General features: G+C 35.9%; 1 protein-coding gene across 6 annotated transcripts in view; it reads left to right on the top strand.

The window, feature by feature from the left end:
• QSER1 (glutamine and serine rich 1) overlaps positions 1 to 13346 on the top strand; it is an 82849-nt gene that overhangs the window by 42076 nt on the left and 27427 nt on the right. For 5 of the 6 annotated variants that reach the window (XM_025266264.3, XM_025266261.3, XM_045162921.1 and 2 more), the window contains 2 exons: positions 12043 to 12371; positions 13155 to 13271. In XM_025266264.3, the coding sequence (XP_025122049.2) occupies positions 12043 to 12371; positions 13155 to 13271 (446 nt within the window). The remainder of the gene's footprint in view (positions 1 to 12042; positions 12372 to 13154; positions 13272 to 13346) is intronic. The other variant, XM_025266262.3, reaches the window with a different exon arrangement.

Here is a 13346-nt window from a genome sequence, read left to right as displayed (position 1 = left end):
GCAGGTGGTTTCTTTACCATCTGAGTTACCGGGAAACCCTTAATCAATTGCCTCATAATTAATTTGGAGAAGGCACTGGCACCCACTCCAGTACTCTTGCCTGGAGAATCCCATGGACGGAGGAGCCTGGGGGCTGCTGTCTGTGGAGTCACACAGAGTCGACACAACTGACGTGATTTAGCAGCAGCAGATTATAAAAATTCAGTTAAACTTTATATGTTGATGTTAAATTTGCACAACTGATTTAAATATTTTTTTAAATGGGAATTCCTGGGCAGTCCAGATGGTTGGATGGCATCACCGACTCAATGGACATGGTGGACTCCGGGAGTTGGTGATGGACAGGGAAGCCTGGCGTGCTGCGGTTCATGGGGTCGCAAAGAGTAGTTCACGACTGAGCGACTGAACTGAACTGAACCAGTAGTTAAGACTCCGGCTTCCCCTGCAGGGAGGCAGAGAGCACAGGTTCACCCTCTGGTCGAGTAGCCAAGATCCTGGAGTGCAGCCAAAAAAAAAAAAAACAAACCAATAGATTCTTTAAAAATTAGATTCCATAGGGTTGTCTATGGAGAAAATGATGGCAGAAAAAGCATTTAGTTTCATTGATTTTTCTCCTTTGTTGACAGTTTTATTGATGTCTGCTATTTTCATTAATTCCTTTTTCAGTTTGATTTTAGTTTATTATGCTCTATTTTTGTCTATTTTCATATGGCAGAAGCCTAAATTGTTGGTTTGAGACTTCTCTTCTTTTTTAAAAAAGATTTTTTTGATGAGGATCATTTTTAAAGTCTTTAGAATCTGTTACAAAATTGCTTCTGTTTTATGTTTTGGGTTTTTGGCCCTGAGGCATGTGGGATCTCAGCTCCCCAACTAGGTGTCAGACCCACACCTGTTGTATTGGAAGGTGAAGTCTTAACCACTGGACCGCCAGGGATGTCCCCTCTATTTTTTTCTGCTGCTGCTGCTACCGCTAAGTCGCTTGAGTCGTGTCCAACTCTGTGTGACCCCATAGACGACAGCCTACCAGGCTCCTCTGTCCATGGGATTTTCCAGGCAAGAGTACTAGAGTGGGTTGCCATTTCCTTCTCCATTCTTTTCTGCTCTAAGCACTTAATGTTATGAACTCCTGTCTAAGCCCTGCTTAGCTATATCCCACAAATTTTATTTTTGTTATTTGCTTTTTTTCTTTCAAGTTTTTCAGATTTCTTTTGGTGCTTTCTTTTTGGTCCATCAGTTATTTAGAATCATATTTCAAATTTTTCGGATATTTGGGGATTTTCCAGACATCTGTCCTTTATTGATTTCTGCTTTGTATAATTTCAGTTCTTTTAAATCTGTTAAGGTTAGCTTTATTGCCCAAAATATGGCTGATCTTGATTAATGTCCCAGTGTACTTTAAAAGAAAATTGCATTTTGCCGTTTTGTGGATTGTTGTATAAATTTCAGTTAAAGCAAATTGGTTGTTAGTGTTGTTCAGATTTTTTATCTCATTACTGATTATCTGTTTACTTGGTCTGTCAATTACTGAGAGCACATTTCCTGTGTTTCCAAATATATTTGTGGATTTGTCTGTTTTGTTTTTCGTTTCTATCAGTTACTGCTTTGTGTATTTTGAGCTCTGTTTTTAGATGTGTACACATTTAGGATCATTAAGCCTTAGTGAATTGACCCTTTTATCAGTATATAATATCCTTCTTTATCCTTGGTAATAATCCTTATTCTGAAGTCTGCTTTGTTATTATAGCCACTCTAGGGTTCTTTTGATGGGCTGCATATATCTTTTTCCATTCTTTGACCTATCTGTGGCATTATGTTTAATGTGAGTATTTTGTAGACAGTACATAGTTCAATTTTGTCATTTTTTAAAACTCTAATCTCGTAATCTCTGTCTTTCAATTAGTTTGTTTAGACCATTTACATTTAATATAATTATTGATATAGTTCAATCTTTCATTCTTTGTTTCCTGTTTTCCCTCTTTGTTTTTGTTCCTCTTTCCTATCTTTAAAAAATTATTTGAACTCTTTACTATTTTAAAATTTATCTCTGGGTTTTTTTTTTTTGGCTGTATCTTTTCATGTTATGTTTTTAGTGGTTGACTTACTGATTACAATCCACTTGGTTAATATTTTTACTACATAAAATGCCAAAACCTAAAAACCATAGAGCTCTCTTTACCCTTGCTCTTATATATATTTGTCTTGGTGAAAGCCCTGATAGAGAAATAATTTTTGCTTACAACCATCATACATATTCTAAATAATTTAATAGGAACAAAATAGTCTATTATATTTACCCAGATATTTATAATTGCTCTTGTACTTTCTTTATTCCTCATACTCCATGTTTCCCTCTGATATCATTTCCTCTCAGCCCAAAGAAGTATTCCATTTTTAAAACTTTTTCTTTGACTTTCAGTCATGTAATTATTTCTCTGGATAAGGTTCATCCTGTTTGGAGTTTACTGAGCTTTTTGAATCTGTAAAATGTGTATCTTCTCCCAAATTTGAGAAGTTTGCAGGCATTCTTTTTTGTGCACCAAACTCTCTTTCCTTATTGGACTCCAGTGACATGAAAGTAAAATATTTTTATATTATTCCTCAGTTTCCTGAGTTTCTGTTTATTTTTTCAATCTTTTCTTCCTCTCTGTTCTTCAGATTTTATCATTTCTATTGGTCTATCTTCAAGTTCTTTGACTTTTTCACCTTCTCAATTCACTACTGAATCTACCCAGGGAGTATTTTTTATTTCATGTATTTTCAAATATTCTTTTCAACTCTAAAATTTGTATTTGGTTCTTTTTTCTAGTTCCAGTTTCTCTGCCAAGAACTTACATATCTCCATTCATTTCAAAAATATGTTTATCTTACCTCAGGGAGCATGGTTATGATAGCTGTCTTCGAGTCTTTGGTAATTTCAACATCTGAGTCACCTTAGAGTGGCATCTGGTCGTTATCTTTCCCCTTTGAAAATTGGTCACATTTTTCTGGTTCTTTATATATTGAGCAATCTTGAATTGTATCCTGCACATTTTGAGTACAATACTGTAAGATTCTGGATTTTGTTAAAATCTTCTGGAGAATATTGGTTTGCTTTGTTTTAGCAAGCAGTCAGACCTTAAGTTCTATCTCACCTTTGAAAAGTGGTGGTCTGATGTTAGTTCAGTTTTGAAAGCCTTTGCTCTGCTTCTTTGGATCTCACTCAGCAGTTAGTCTGAAACTTGGATGCACGGTAGACTTTGTTATAGTTTAGGTCTCAAAGACTTGGCTGTACTAGTTTGGGTCTCTTCTGCATATTTGCAGTTTAAGCATGAAACTAGGATTTGTGTGGGTTCATTCCCAGAGTTAGAGGATACCACTCTTCAATTCTCTCTTCTCTGGGAATTTCCCTATATGCCCAACTCCCAGGGTTTCCTTTCCTAGTCATTTGGACTAGAAAGCTGGAATTTTCCTTGGACTTTTTAAAAACTGCCCATGCTTTACTATGATTCTGTGTAACTGGGACTGCCTCTGGGGCAGTGCAATGAGAGAGGAGGAAAAAAAAGAACAGGTAATTTTCCTACACATTGTCCCTCAGCTTTATTGAGATATAATTGACATACAACATTTTCTACTCTTCATGCCATAGGAGCTCGTGGCCCATCCCGGTTCCTCTGGTTCTCCAAAAAGACAGGAGTTTTGTCCAGGTTTACGATGTTGGGTTTACTGCTTCTGTGTTGCAGCTCTGTGACTTTGGTTGCCTTTGGGGCAGGGCTGGGAAAGAGAAAGAGAAGAAAAAAGAAATGGCATAGCCTCCACATACTCTCACCTTGCATGGGTCTCCTTTCCCCACTCCTCTGTCCAAAAAGATAGATTTTCTTGGGGGTTTTGTTACCTGTGTCCTATATAGTTCTGCATAGGGGCCATCCTCTAGACCTGCCAGGTGATAAGAGGAAAGAAAATGAGGAAATATCTTTCTCTATATAAAGATTGTTATTTCAGTTTGGCCTTCCCTTCCCAATCTGCCTGTAGTTACCAACTTTTCATAGTCTTCCAGTAGTTCCATTTTATGTTTTCTCCAGCGGTTTTAGTTGTAATAAGTTGGTCTAATGGAGTTATTTGATCTTAGTTGGCACCAGAAGCCTTTCATGAATTTTTAAAAATTTATTGTCTTAAAAATTACAGTCGTTATTTCTGATCTTCAAACTATTCTATAATGGGCTAATAGAAGCCCCTTGAGTGTTTTGATTTTGATTGTGATTACATTGAATTCATAATTAATTTTAAGGGAGAATTGTTATCTTTACTACACTGTCTTCTCATCCACTTATGGAATGTAATGTTGTTCTACTTACTCAGATCTTACGTCTTTTAATATCTTACCATTTTTCCACATAGATAATCTATATTATAGTCTTAATAGTATTTTTTTAGTATTTTAAATACAATTTTCATGATACTGTTCTCTCATTAGTTACTGATAATGTATGGCATTGGTTGATTTTCATGTCTTCAGTGTGTTTGGTATTTTTGTTTAAATTTATTTTATCTATTTATTTTATTTTTGGTTTCACTGCATCTTTGTTGCTGCGCATGGCTTTCTCTAGTTGCAGTGAGCTGGGGCTGCTCTTAGTTGTGGTACGTGGTCTTCTCAGTGTGGTGGCTTCTCACTGCAAAGCATGGCCTCTAGGCACATGGGCTTCAGTAGTTGTGGCTCGCAGGCTCTAGAGCAGGGACTCAGTAATTGTGGTGCAGGGGCTTAGTTGCCCCATGGCATGTGGAATCTTCCTGGACCAGGGATTCTTATCCTGGGAAGTCTTGGCATTTTTGCTGAATTTTTATTTTGACGGTTTTTCCACCTGATTCTCTTGCATTTTTAAATAGATAATTGTATCTTCTAAAAATAATGGTAGTTTATCTTTCTCTTTCTGTGGGGGTAATTTATCTTATTGGCTCAGGCCTCTGTTGTTTAATGATGGCAAGCATCCCAGCGTTCTCCTTGGTATTTAGTAAAATACATAGTGTTGGAAATTATTTGTCAGTTTCTAATATACTGTACTCTTTAAGAAAATGTCCTTCTCTTTTGAAGTTCTTAAAGTTATTTTTTTTTCCCATTACCAGTAAGCATTAAATTTTGTCAGATGCTTTTTTGAGTTTCTTCTGAAAAATCTGCCTTCTTTTTTCCCACATTAATCTGTTACTTGATTTCCTAATTCTGAACCTCCTTTTTAAAATTTCTGCCATGAACTCTGCTTGGTCATGATGAATCACTTTAGTCCATTGTAGGATTTAAGTTGCTAGTATTTTGTTTGGGATCTTTACACCTAGATTCATAAATGGGATTAGTGTATAGTGTTTTTGTTCACTTTTGTTTTCAGGAATTTGCTAACCTTATAAATTAAATTAGGAAAGCTTTTATATTTGTTTAAATTTGAAAAAGTTTGCTATATATAACTGGGATTTGGTGGAACTTTCTAAGAATACATCTGGGACTTAACAGTTTTTTCCTGATAGTTTAATCTATCTGGGTCAGTTTATTTATTTATTTTCTAGTAAAATGATTTCTCTAATTTAGATTTTAAAATTTGTTGTTATAAAATTGTACATAGTGTTTCCTCAAAAGTTTTCAGTCTCCTCTGTTCTGCAGTTTATGTTCTCTTTCTTGTTTTGATTATTATTTGAGTCTTTTTCCTTATCAATCTGTGGAACAATTGCCTATTTAATGGTTCTTTTTAAAGAACCAGAGTACTTTTTTTTTTTTTTTTTTTTGCTCCTATCACTTTTTACTCACTTTTTCTTAATTTCTGCTTTTATCAGTTCTTTTTCCTCGTATTGCCTGGGTTGAATAATCTCTCATTGGCCAGTGTATTTTTTTGTTGCTTTCTAATGAATGGGATTGAAGTTGTAAGTTCCCCCAGCCCGCCACCACACTGTGGCTTTATTCCTCTGGCTTCTTTGTTATGTTTCTCACTCTCCTTTCTAAATGGTTTGTCATTTTAGTTTTGATTTCCTTTTTAACCCAATAATTATTAAGAATAGTGGATTTTTACCTGTTTCCTAGTAGGTTTTTGGAGCTTTTGTTGTTTTTTTTCCTTTATTACTATTAATAATTTATAGCCCTGCTGATAGTCCTTTATTATTAATTTATGGCCCTGTTCTATTGTGGTCAAAGGAATATGGCTTAGGTAATGCCTACATTTTGAAATTTATAGAAATTTTGTTAGTAGCTTGGTAAATGTCAATTTTTATAAATGTCCCATGAGTATCAAGTGCTAATAGATTTTATTGGTAATATTGTTCAAAGCCTTTATATCTTTATTTTTTGTTTAATAGAATAAATGACATTAGGTTATTTAAGAAAAATGTGTATATATGTTGCAGGTATAATAAATGATAGATCTGGAATTTGCCTTAAACTATCCCAGCAGGTATAATAGGGGTGACAGAAAAATAAAAGAGGTATATCAAAATGTTTATGATTGTTACAGTTGGGTTATGGTATATGAGGGTTTGTATTCTCTAATTTTATGTATGTTTGAAATTTTTAATAAAAATTTTTTTTAAATCCTCCCTATACTTATTTGTTTTTAGATTGCTTGATCTGTTGATTCCTGAAAAAGGTGTGTTAAAATATCCAACTATGTTTTATTGCTTTTCTAATACTGTTCCCTTGATGTTTTAAACCCATATAATTGGGTGCATAAAATTTTACTACAGTTATATTTCCTTTTATCATAATAAAATCTTTTTCACATTTCCCATTTCTGTTTTTAATATTGCTATAGTAATCTTATTGTTAGCATTTTTAGTATATTTTCTATATCTCTGTTCTTTCAGAACATTTTTTCTTGGGAGATATAACTTACGTGTGTGTGAGTGTGCATGCTCAAGTCACTAAGTCATGTCCGACTCTGCAGCCCCATGGACTATAGCCCGCTAGGCTCCTCTGTCCTTGGGATTCTCCAGGCAAGAATCCTGGAGTGGGTTGCCATTTCCTTCTCCAGGGGATCTGCTGGACCCAGGGACTGAACTCAGGTCTCCTGCATTGCAGGCAGATTCTTTACCACCTGAGCTGCCGGGGAAGCCCCTCATAACTTATGTATGAAAATACAATACATATAAGGAAAACACACACAAAAATTTCATAAATTTGAAAATGTGGATATTAAGACATATTCCCTAACCACAATGCAGTAATTTCATAAAAGAAAAGCAGAAAGAAAAGACAAAAAGATTAAAAAGTAAGTTTTTCTTCCTAAAAGTTCTAAATAACTTCTGATAACTTCTGAATAACTCATGGGTTTAAAAGGAAATTAAAACTGAAATGACAAACCACTTAGAACAGTGGAGCATTATATTTTGAAACCAGTGGAATGTGCCAAAAGTGAGTGAGGCAAAGAAGAAAGTTTACTGTGTTAAATGCTACTCATTGGAAAGCAAGAAAGTTCAAAAATAGAGTATTAAAGTAGATCCAGGTCATAATCTGTAGAACTAAACACTGTCTGATTTGGATGGTAATCACTTCCATGCTTTTCTAATTTTACCACATGTGTCTGTATCTTCTTTGGCTCATTTTAAAACTTCTCATAAAGGACATTATATAGTATTGATAAGTTTTTCCTTTCACTAATTTGGAAGCTATTCTTTCTATAAAATATTTTCCTAACTTTTTTATTATGGAAATTTCAAACACAAAGTTATAAAGATTGATATAATTAAACCAGTTTATGCCTCATTCAGTTTCAATAATCAACAACACATGGTCAGTCTTCATTCTTACCCCCTAATGACTGTGATGAAATATTTCTGTTCTTTTCCTGATTATAATAGGGATTACAGTATGCATTTTCACCTCCTCGAAATCTGTTAGTATCTTATTTTTCTCTTGAACAACATAAAGACTCTGAGCATTAAAACTCCATTTTATGCTCTCACTTTGCCCCACTCTTTTTATTGGTAGATATTTATTTATTTTATATAAATAAATATTTATATAAATAAATATTTATTTATAAATATTTATGTATTTTAATGTTTGTTTGTTTGTTTTTCCTTTTTGGCCATGACACAGCTTGTTTCCTCAACCAGGTATTGAATTCAGGCCCATAGCAGTAGAAGAGAGGAGTCCTAACCACTGGAGTACCAGGGAATTCCCCTGTGTATTTTAATTCTATCCTGTTTTCTAATTAATACTCAATAAGAAATAGTTTTTAAAATAGTCAGTGATTATTTAGTTTTATTTATACATTTACCCTGGTAGCCCAGCTGGTAAAGAATCTGCCTGCAATGCAGGAGACCTGGGTTCAATCCCTGGGTTGGGAAAATCTGCTCGAGGAGAGCTTGGCAACCTACTGCAGTATTCTTGCCTGGAGAGTCCCCGTGGACAGAGGAGTCTGGCAGGCTGCAGTCCATGGGGTCACACGGAGTGGGACATGACTGAGCAACCAAGCACACATACATATACCATATTGCCCTCCATTCTTTCCTTCTCTTTGGGATGACTTTGCTTATGACTAAAGCGTGTCCATTACAGTTTCCTTCTCTGAGAGTCTGCTGGTGGCAGTATCTCTGTTTTTGTTAGATAGCTATGTGATTTGTTTTGCCATGTAACTTAGAAACAGTATATTTTTAAAATTGAGTGACATTGGTATAGTAAAATCTCCTTTATTCCTTAATTTATCTATTATTTATAAGAACAGTGTTTCCCAGTTTTTATATCAATAAAAATGAAGGATAAAAATAAAATTGGTTATAAAACCTATGTCAATATGTAATATTCACCCATGAATTCATAAATGAATAATTTTTAAATCCCATATCCACTCAAAAGATGCATTCTTTTTACGTTTACATTTCTTTTATATTACACTGGAAAAACATTACTTTGGATCTACTATACAAGCATTATAATGTTAGAAATGTTTAATATAGAGAACCTTCTGGTCACAAGACATAAAAAATTTTTTTTTCCATTTATGTACATTTTTGATGGGCTTCCCTCAACATGACTATGTGTTGAAATAATACTTTGGATATATTGGATTACATTTTTGAGGAAGAAAGCATGATACATAGTTATAGTAACATAAAAAATATTAGAACAGGGGACTTACCTGGTGGTCCAGTGGTAAAGAAACCACAGTTTCCTTTAAACGCAGGGGACAGGGGTTTGATCCCTGGTTGGGGAACCAAATCCTATGTGCCTTGGAGAACCTAAGCCTGCTTGCCACAACTATAGAGTCCTGTGTGCCACCCTTAACATTTTGAGAAGGGGCCAAACTGTTTTCCAAGGTGGCTGTACCATTTTACAGTCTCTCCATCAAGGTACAAGGGTTCTAGTTTCTCTTCATGTCTGCTAGTATGTATTTTTTAGAGCCATCCTAGTAGGTTAGACTGCGAGACTGCAGTTAACTACTAAAGTTGCATTGATCTAACGCAACTGACATATAGTGTTGGGTGGTCTTTCATGTGCTTATCGACAATTTATATATCTTTGGATAAACAGGTCTTACTCACTTTTTAAATTGAGTTATTTGTCTTTCTTTTTGAGATTTAAGCGTTCTTTATATATTCTGGATACTAATATCTGGCAGATGTGTGATTTGTAAACAGTGTTTCCCATTCTGTAGGTTATCTATCCAGTTTTGTGATGGCATCAGCTGTAGTACAAGTTTTCAATTTTGGTCAAGTCCAACTTATTCTTTCTTTTGTTCCGTGTAAGGTCATGAAGCTAAGAGGTTTATAATTTTAGCTTTCACATTTATGACTATAATCTGCTTTCAGTGAATTTTTGTATATGGTATGAGGTAGACATCCAGCTTTATTCTTTATTCCTATCCAGTTGTCCCAGTACCATTTGTCAAAAGGCCTTTTCATGCTTCCCCCATGGAATGGTTTTGGCATCCTTGTTCTCTGTAAATATAGAGTTTACTTCTGGAGTTTAATTCTAGTCTTTTGATCTGCATATCTATCCTTTGCTACTATCACACTGCCTTAATTACTAAAGGAGTAATTAAGTTTTGAAATTCAATTACTGTGGTATGATTTGGAGTTTCTGAAATGTGAGCCCTCCAAATTTATTCTTCGTTTGCAGGATAATTTTGACTGTTCTGACTCTCTTGCTTTTCCATATGAATTTTAGGAGTAGTTTGTTAGTTTCTGGAAAAAAAAAAAAAAAAATCAGCTAGGATTTTCATAGGGAATTTTGTGCTGATTTCTTTTTTTTTTTTTTTTTTTTTTATTTTGGTCATGCTGCACAGTATGGGGGATCTTAGTTTCCTGACCAGGGATCAAACCTGTATCCCTTGCAGTAGAAGCCTGGTATCTTAACACTGGGCCACCAGGGAAGTCTCTGATTAGTGGTTAAACCAAGCATGCATTCCTGTGATAAAACTCACTTGGTCATGATGTATACTGGAGTGGGTTGCCATTTCCTTCTCCAGGGATCTTGCTGATGCAGGGGTTGAACCCATGTCTCCTACATTTTCTGCTTGGCAGGCAGATTCTTTACTATTGAACCATATTGAGTATATGGGAAGCCCATATACTTCTTTTGTATGTTGAAATATTTGTTCATATTTTGCTAGAGATTTTTGTGTTTGTATTCATAAGGGATAGTGGTCTATAGTTTTTTCATGATGTTTTTGTCTAGTTTAAGTATTGGAATAATATTGGCCTTGAATGAGTTGGGAAGTATTTCCTCTTATCTCTCTGAGTTTATGATGGATTGGTATTAATTCTTAACTGTTGATAGAACCCACCTTTGTACCCATTTTGACCTGTGCTTAGCTTTGTGGGATGTTTTTAATTTCTTTTATTGTTTTGTTGTTGGTCTATTCAGATGTTCTCTTTCTTCTTGAGTTCTTTTGACAGTTTGTGTCTTTCTAGGAATTTGTCCCATTCACCTCAGTTATTTGTTGGCATACAGTTTTTCATATTACTTTATGATCCTTCTTATTTAGCTTTCAGTGCTGTTTCAAAGTATTTGAGGGGTGTTGTTTTGTTTCCCACATTCAATTGGCTTTTCTTCTTCTAGGCCTTCACAGCTTTGGTTGGCTGACCCTTGTCTTAACATCACTTTTTTGTCTCTGTTCTTTTAGAGATATTTTTGTGCTACTTAAATGGAATGAGGTGTAAGTTTAGGTTGATGGAGGTTCTCTTTCTAATTGTCATCCAGATGTTAAGAAGTTAACAAATGCTCTTTTTTTTATTTTTATTTTTTAATTGGTGGATAATTGCTATACAGGGTTGTATTGGTTTCTGCATACAGCATTCTGCATACTGTTGAATCAGTCACACACACACACATATATATATGTATGTATATGTATGTTCATATATCCTCTTCCTCTTGAGCCTTCCTCCATCCTCCCACATCCTGCCTCTAGGCTGTGGCCTGGCGCAGGCTGGGCTCCCTGTGCCACACGGCAGTGTCCCACTAGTTGGCTGTTTCACACATGGTGGTGCATGTATGTCAGTGCTGCTTTCTCAGCCCATCCCACCCTCTCCTTCCCCCGCTGTGGCCGGGTGCCAGGCTGGCTCCCTGTGCCACACGGCTGCGGCCCACTGGTCGCCTGTGTCACACATGGTGGTGCGTGTATGTCAGTGCTGCTTTCTCAGTCCATCCCACCCTCTCCTTCCCCCGCTGTGGCCGGGTGCCAGGCTGGCTCCCTGTGCTACACGGCAGCGGCCCACTAGTTGGCTGTTTTGCACATGGTGGTGCATGTATGTCAGTGCTGCTTTCTCAGCCCATCCGCCCTCTCCTTCCCCCACTGTGGCCGGGTGCCAGGCTGGCTCCCTGTACCACACGGCAGCAGCCCACTAGTTGGCTGTTTCACACATGGTGGTGCATGTATGTCAGTGCTGCTTTCTCAGTCCATCCCGGCCTCTCCTTCCCCCGCTGTGTCCACAAGTCCATTCTCTGCGTCTAAGAAGCATTCTTTAATTTCATTGTTTCAAACAGTTTGATGGCAAAAATAATAGTCTCTTTGTAAAATGTGCAGATTTTACTCAAAGCAAATAAATGTTTAATATTTTGTATTGCTAATTTGCGTTTGCTTGATCTAGTTACAGAAGCCACGCAGGTGGCGACTGCTAGCACGACTGCCATTGCTCCTGGCACTGCCGCTCCTTCCTCCACCGCTGTGGGTGCAGTTAAGCAAGAAACTCTGTACTCCACTCCATCTGCAGTAAAGACCCCAGAAAATATAAACTCTTCAGAGCCCCCAAAGTCCATCGAACTTGACGGTCTTCCTTCAGACCAGTTTGCCAAAGGACAGGACACTGTTGCCATAGAAGGTTTTACAGATGAGGAGGACCCAGAAAGTGGAGGAGAAGGCCAGTACAGAGAGCGTGATGAGTTTGTGGTAAAGATAGAAGACATAGAGACTTTTAAGGTAATGTGAATGTTCCCAGGTCTAAAGGTCCTTGCATCTTGTTTAGGTTGTGAAGAATTATGAAGTTTGGAGAAAATGGTTATTTATGTAATTTAAAAATTTAAAGAAAATAATAGGAATATAATGTGAAAGTAGCATTAGACTATTTTTTTGTAATTCCAAATTGTAGAATATTACAATTTCGTGTAAGAAATTTTAGCAGTATTAAGAACACTTATTTTGGGGGTTTTGTTTGCTTGTTTTTTTTTTAATTTTAAATTTATTAAATTTTTTAATAGAAGGATAATTGCTTTGCAGAATAGTGTTGGTTTCTGCCAAACATCAACATGAATAAGCCATGTTTGCCTGCTTTAATATTATTTTTTAATTGCAGTGGAGAGAAATGGCATTAAAAAATACAATGAAGAACATAACATTTAAATTATCCATATTCCTTCCATTCACAATTGTCTGTTGTTAGTATTAGCATATTTATTTCTGGTGGTTTTGAATATGTGTGTACTGTATGTAATAAAATTGCAGAAACAATGTATCATTAGCGGAAAACTTTCCAATAGCTATAGAAAAGGGTAGTGGGCTACTTTGTATATTTGTACTCCCTGTTTCTGGAAGAATTTAAGCAGAGACTGAATAGCTGATGTATAAGAATTACTGCGAAAGTTCAGCTAGGTAAAAGATAAAAGGTTGAACTAGAGAGTTCTTTAAGATTCCTTTCAGCTCTCAGAGTCTATAAATCTAGAATATATTGCTAGTTTTTATAAATGTCGTTAATTCTTCTTACAGGAGGCTTTAAAAGCAGGAAAAGAACCCCCAGCTATTTGGAAAGTACAAAAAGCTTTATTACAGAAGTTTGTTCCTGAAATTCGAGATGGGCAAAGAGAATTTGCGGCTACAAATAGTGTAAGTAAAATGCTTGTTTACAAGCTTCCTATTTTTTGACAGTGATCTTGGGTAAAATACAGAATGATATAAATT

The sequence above is a fragment of the Bubalus bubalis genome, chromosome 16, assembly GCF_019923935.1.
Source record: "Bubalus bubalis isolate 160015118507 breed Murrah chromosome 16, NDDB_SH_1, whole genome shotgun sequence".
Lineage (NCBI taxonomy): Eukaryota > Metazoa > Chordata > Mammalia > Artiodactyla > Bovidae > Bubalus > Bubalus bubalis.
Note: the sequence above shows the minus strand (reverse complement) of the source record. Positions and strands in the feature narration are given on the sequence as shown.